The sequence below is a fragment of the Pseudoliparis swirei genome, chromosome 18 (assembly GCF_029220125.1).
Source record: "Pseudoliparis swirei isolate HS2019 ecotype Mariana Trench chromosome 18, NWPU_hadal_v1, whole genome shotgun sequence".
NCBI lineage: Eukaryota > Metazoa > Chordata > Actinopteri > Perciformes > Liparidae > Pseudoliparis > Pseudoliparis swirei.
The window spans coordinates 8,308,356-8,314,124 of record NC_079405.1 but is presented as its reverse complement, the minus strand read 5'-3'; the positions used below and the strand labels follow the sequence as shown (position 1 = coordinate 8,314,124).

At 41.4% G+C, this 5,769-nt stretch overlaps 1 protein-coding gene across 1 annotated transcript; it reads right to left on the bottom strand.

The window, feature by feature from the left end:
- Positions 1 to 559: 559 nt before the first annotated feature.
- Positions 560 to 3,732, bottom strand: LOC130208408 (elastase-1-like). Its single transcript, XM_056437501.1, has 8 exons — positions 3,693 to 3,732; positions 3,312 to 3,409; positions 3,064 to 3,164; positions 2,506 to 2,631; positions 1,435 to 1,571; positions 1,207 to 1,349; positions 830 to 979; positions 560 to 693 (listed from the first exon to the last, which is right to left on the bottom strand). The coding sequence occupies exons 1-8, from the start codon at positions 3,730 to 3,732 to the stop codon at positions 682 to 684; spliced, it is 807 nt and encodes a 268-aa protein (XP_056293476.1). The 3' UTR covers positions 560 to 681.
- Positions 3,733 to 5,769: the final 2,037 nt, after the last annotated feature.

The following is a 5,769-nucleotide window of genomic DNA, read 5'->3' as shown; positions in this document are numbered from 1 at the left end:
AACATGGTTTATTTGGCCTTTGTATGTATTTTATCTGAACGATTGTATTTTTTTTTCAGCAGTCGATTATTTCCAGTACAGCCTTGATATCTCCTTCTTGTGGCTGTGAGAACGGTGAACAACAAACGTGAGCATGTCTTCAGCTTCCCCACATTTATGAATCCACTTCTCTATATTTTAAACACTGAGCTAACTTTCAGTTGATGCGCACCCTCTGCTGTTCTTGGCAGTGGTCAGAAGCACATCTGTGGTGGTCTCAGACTTTAACACAGTCAATGATAGTGTTTGATGGCGTGTTGCAACTTCGCATGATTTACAGAAACATAAAAACGTGTTTCCAAGGACCTCCAGTGCTGAACATTTATTTTCCCACCGTGTGGCCACACTTTAATTAAGAATTTGTATGCTACATAAAATAAATTCATGAATTTGTATCATTGGGTGTTTCTTAATACAGTTTCATGCAAGGTGGGAGGATAGTTTATTGCCAAAGAAGCATAAGAAATAACCTTCACGATGACTGGTTGCATAAACTGTCTTATGAGAAATGAGTCATCAATAAAAGTTAAATTAACTTTATTTTTTGTTGAATGTGAGAGGACAAATGAGGCAGTGTAGTTCGAAAACACGGTCGACTACATGCTTCGTCTTTGAGAGCTGCACCATGAGCAACTCATCTGTTTACTTCATGATCTGGAATAGAGAAGAAGAAAATAAGGGTTACACTTATGCAACTTAAATGACATAAAACCCATTCAAGCGCTCCTGAGTTATTTTTCTATAACCTCTACAATTAGATATGATAGATATACATATTGGTAATACTGACCGAGTCCATCCAGTCGATGTAGGCGGAGACACGAGTGAAGACCGTGGGCTTCCTGACCGCGTTGCATCCCAAACCAGACACAAAGCTGGCAATACCGTGGACGTGGTATTTTCCATTGACAAGGCAGTGCAGAGGGCCACCGGAGTCACCCTGATAGGAACGAGATTAAACAGAGGATCTTACATTTTGTGGGCATAACATTTCACTGGTCAATATAAAATATAGATTACACAGTAGTTATTTCATTGGATTTCTTTATCTTTTTTGTGTTTTTTCATAACTCCATTCGTCAATAAAAATCCCATTTTACAGTAATATTTACGGTTGCTGAGTGTCCAACTTTTCCTAATTCCTTGTTCCCTCAAGAGGAGACTTACATTGCATCCAGCCTCGGCACCGCCACCACCGCACACCATGGTGGTCTTGACAGTGCTGCCCCACCAGCTAGAGCTGGAGCAGGTCTTGTGGTCGACCAGAGGAAGGTAGGCCTGCTTCAGCTGAGCGGAAATGCTGCCGCCGGCTGGACAGGGTGGCATTGGAAAGGTAAGTTATGCAGAGCTTTACAGAAAAGCATTGACACTGACGGAATAATGTAATCAACTCACTGGAAGTCAGACCCCATCCGGTGACGTAACAGAGGTTGTTGTGGGGTAGAATCTGGCCGGTGGGAGGCAGAGAGCCCAGCTGCACGTTGGAGTTCAGGGTGGCCAAAGTAGACAAGCGGAGCAGGGCAATATCGTACCTGAGGTGGGCATCCACGGGTCAAACAGGCAGAACCAAAAACACGTGTCTCCTGTCATTACAGATGCTGGCAAAGAAAGCTTTTTCACCTGCAGTCCTTGAACAATCTGCAGGCCAAGCTTAAACTTGAGACCCTTATCTCTTTAAATTATTTTAAACTTGGAATAAAGGAAGTGGCCCCTGTTAGCTGCAGTTGCTTCGATTAACTAATAAATACATGACCGCAATGCTGCCTTGTTGATGCTCATGCTCATGTAGTGTACTCTGCCTGTAACACCCTGTTCTGTTTCTCCTGTGTTCCGTGTCTCCTCTGTGTCTTCTCTGTCTTGATTGTTTAATTCCCTGCACCTGCCCTCAGCCACCTCTTGTCTCGTTACTGTCTGATGTCGTACACCTGTGTTTCCCCCCCTATATATTGTGTCAGTCTTTCCCTTGTTTGCTGTCGGATTGTCGTCTCTAGTTCCGTGTCCTTTTCCCGTCGTCCTGTCCGTGTTCCTGGTTCTGCCTGTTGACCCTGCCTGCCCTGAACCTGGATTCTCTGCCTGCCCCTTTTGGACCTTGTTTTTTGGAAACTGTTTTGCCTCATTAAAGAGCGCTTTTTTTGTTATTCATATTGCGTCCAGCCTGAGCCTCACCCCGTCACAAGAACCTGACACTGCCTTATCTATTGTTACTCTATATATTAATTGTTCTCCTCATGAGTGTATATCTACATTTATATATATGTGTATACTCCTGAGGAGAACATTTTGCCTGGAGCTTAGACCACCACTTCTCCAAGGTGCCTCTTCCAACATACCAAGTGTAGAACATTCAGTTTCCCTTCAAAACATTCTAACTACTTCAGGGGAAAACTTTTTAAAATAACACATGTAATTAACAAAAGGAAAGATCTCAAATATTTCTGAATGTAAGAAAAAAAGTACAGTCCTCACCCAGCAGACAGTCTGTTGGCATCCCATCTGGGATGGATGTAAACTCTGCCGACAGTCATGATCTGCTCACTGCCGCTGTTCCTGTAGAGGTCATGTTCCCCGAGAATGACACGCCACGTCCTAGTCCTGCAATATTTAAAAGAAATAAAAAATGTAAGCAAAGAAACTAAATCTGGTTCACAATCAATTATTAGATATAGTTGTGACTAATTGAGAATCAGTAAATCCTAATCAGTTCTTATTAAAGTAAACTGAGTAAAGGTCACCACATGCCATTTAATCACTCCTGTTTTTTCTTCTTCTTTGTATTCCTTTAGAGACTTTTTCTTTCATTCTAATAATGAATGTTGTTGGTCTGTGACAGTTATGAATGAGGCTGTAAGAAAATGTCCTCATGCTGGTGACATTTTGAAACACTGAAATAAATCAACTCTCTCCTGTGATAAGAGTAGGCTATGGATATATAAGTCAAAGTAATCACAAAATGTGCACACATGCAACTGAAACCAATGCAGCCAAAGAATACAACATGTCTGCATGAGTTCATCGTGATGCTACCTGTCCACACAATGAGCAGCGGTCATAACCCAGCCTCTCTCAATCAGGGTTCCTCCACATGTGTGGTAGTAACTGCTGCCAGATTTGTACTGAAGAGAGATCTAAAGGGAAGAAAACAGACCATTTATATGTTTAGTTTGTGAATCTGGTATGGTAATCTGATGGTTCAGTCTGAAAAACATAATCTAATTTAACAATTGTTGCTACTATGCATATACTTTTTGATTTTGTGTTGAAGTATACATTACCTGCCAGGGCCAGGAGTTGGGTCTGGCCACCTCGCCTCCTACGACTCTTTCAAAGCTGTCCTCCAGATACCTGGGCTGGGGCTCCAGCTCAGCCAGCACTAGATAAAAAAAACATAAAAGCAGAAGGCACGATTTATGGTTTCCTGGGAGCCTCATTATACAGTTTTTCTTTTAACCTATAGACAGAGAAATGAGTACAAGTGCCAGCAAGTACTGGTGGAGCGTCCCTAAAAATGAATGACTGACTGGATGAATGACAGAGTGCAACTGACTGATAGATCAAGAGAGTGAACGAGACAGAAAGAGATCAATAATGAAAAAAAACGTAATTATTGATCTCTTTCTGTACAGCGCAGCCAGGATGTGCTGTCATTTTCTTACCAAGGGCTGCGAGACTTGTCAACACGAGAAGCCTAAGCATGTCTGCAGTGTGTCAGAACTTTTTCACAAGGAACCAATGACCCCCTTCTGTCTTTTATACCCCGGCTCGACCTTCAGCTATTTCTGGAAAAGCGTGGCTGTTTTTTCCCCCTGTGACAGAAAACAGGCCTGCACCTGTGGTCAGTCTCACATGGTGTTATCAGAAGTCACCACACACCACCTAAATCACCGGATGAGTCCAGACTTAGAAGGGTGTTTATGTAGCCTATTTATCATGTTTGATAAAGTCTACACCTCATTTCGTCATAAATGTAAAAAAAAGGGGAGAAGTGATGAAGAGCTGACCTTATTGTAGCATTAACCATCTGATATGAAGGCAAACGTCAGTTTGAGAGTGAGCTAAAAGAAATTAAAACGGTAGATTCTACATTACAAGCCATTTTAGAAAGAAACTCATGTTAAATTGTCTTCGATTAATAATGTGGATGGTTTTGTCTGTTTCGCTGGCTTTTATCAAGCTCTCAATAATAATATATATCAATCTAACCATGATGACTGAACACATCATGTTATAGCAAAAATATGTACCTCACATCGGATCAGGAAAAACTCCCAAAAATATGAAATATTGAGCAGTGTGTGATAACAGACACGTCTTTGAACATATGGACTGTCACAGTCCAACACTAGATGGGGCTGAAGACTAGCAAACACCCAGAGTCTCTGCTCAGTCACACAGGAGACAGACACATGACTGTAGTCCACCCAACTCGTCATTATCCATTGCATCTACAGCTTTTAGTGTCATACTAAACTGAGATAAAAAGCCATTTGAACACACTGTCAAAATCTACTTTCCCAACAGGAAACATGTAAATCCAGTGTGAGAACTGAGTTGAAGAAGATTTCTCTGACCTCTTTGACATTGAACGGTTGTATCGCAAGTGGATTAGTCTGATTTATACACAGTCTCTGGGGGAAAAAAAAATATATACTTTTAAAAACTCATTTACTAGTCATGCTGATATTTCCAACAATAGGTGTCTGGACAATGAGAAAGCCTCCTTTTGTAGAACAGTCGTTAATTGGACAGAAAGTCATTATAACTGTATGGATTTTGGATTATTGCCTTATCAGGCTATTACAGAGATAGCCAGACTCACTGGAAATTGAGCTGGCCCCATGACACTCAGGGAAAAGGTCCAAATGCAGCACCACTTCCTGATAAACAAGGGCTCCACCATTTAGCTTTTCTTTCTTTCTCATAGAGCGTCTTCGTCTCCTTCCGAACTCCTCGAGCACCCTTCCACCACCTCCACCATCCCAACCTTCTCTTGCAGAGGCATGAATCAAATAGAGTGGAGATCAAAGACAGGAAGTGCTGGGGAGGTGTTAATTAAAGATGTTTGCTCTTGATACAGCTTCCCCCCATTAATGAATAGTCAATTTGGTTCCCATAAAGATGTCTCATGAACACAGGCAGGAAATTGAGGTTCCGAAAAAAGATTTAATGGGATGCACTGATTGGTCGTGTGATAGAAAGTCGGGCCGGGTTATCAGAGAGTAACTGTTGATTATGCCAATGTGACACTATTTGAAAAGCTCAAACTGTTGCCAGGGTGAAGCTAAAAGATTGAATGCCCTTTTAGGTTAGAAACTAACTTTGCTTTTACAAAAGTAATTTATTCCAGTGTATTCTGTTGTAGATGATTCGATGAGGCAAGTTAGTGCGCCTTAAAAGCAGATTTAATATATTTCCTTTTTTGGCCATTTGGGGGCAGCAGATTAGGCTGTAAACACATCCGCCCTGATGCTTATGAGACATCTTTAAATACACTTGTTTTAAATTTGAAGAGCGATAATTCTACAGGGCCTTAGTTCAACAACGTGGACATTTCCATGAAGCCAGCTGTTTTTCTATAAGACCTCGATGTTGTTATTTCGGTCATTTTTAAAGAGTCTTCGAGTTTCTAAGAAAACAAACCAAATGCTTCAGCATTTCACCCTCTCTTGTCCTTGATGAACAATCGTACTGTTCACCAAACAAACCCAGGATGTCTGCAGACAATAAATATGA

Coding starts and splice junctions, on each gene's coding strand:
- LOC130208408 (XM_056437501.1), bottom strand. CDS start 3,732: ATGCTTAGGCTTCTCGTGTTGACAAGTCTCGCAGCCCTTG. Junction 3,165..3,311: donor CCAACTCCTGGCCCTGGCAG/GTAATGTATACT, acceptor TCTTCCCTTTAG/ATCTCTCTTCAGTACAAATC. Junction 980..1,206: donor GTGCCGAGGCTGGATGCAAT/GTAAGTCTCCTC, acceptor CGTTCCTATCAG/GGTGACTCCGGTGGCCCTCT.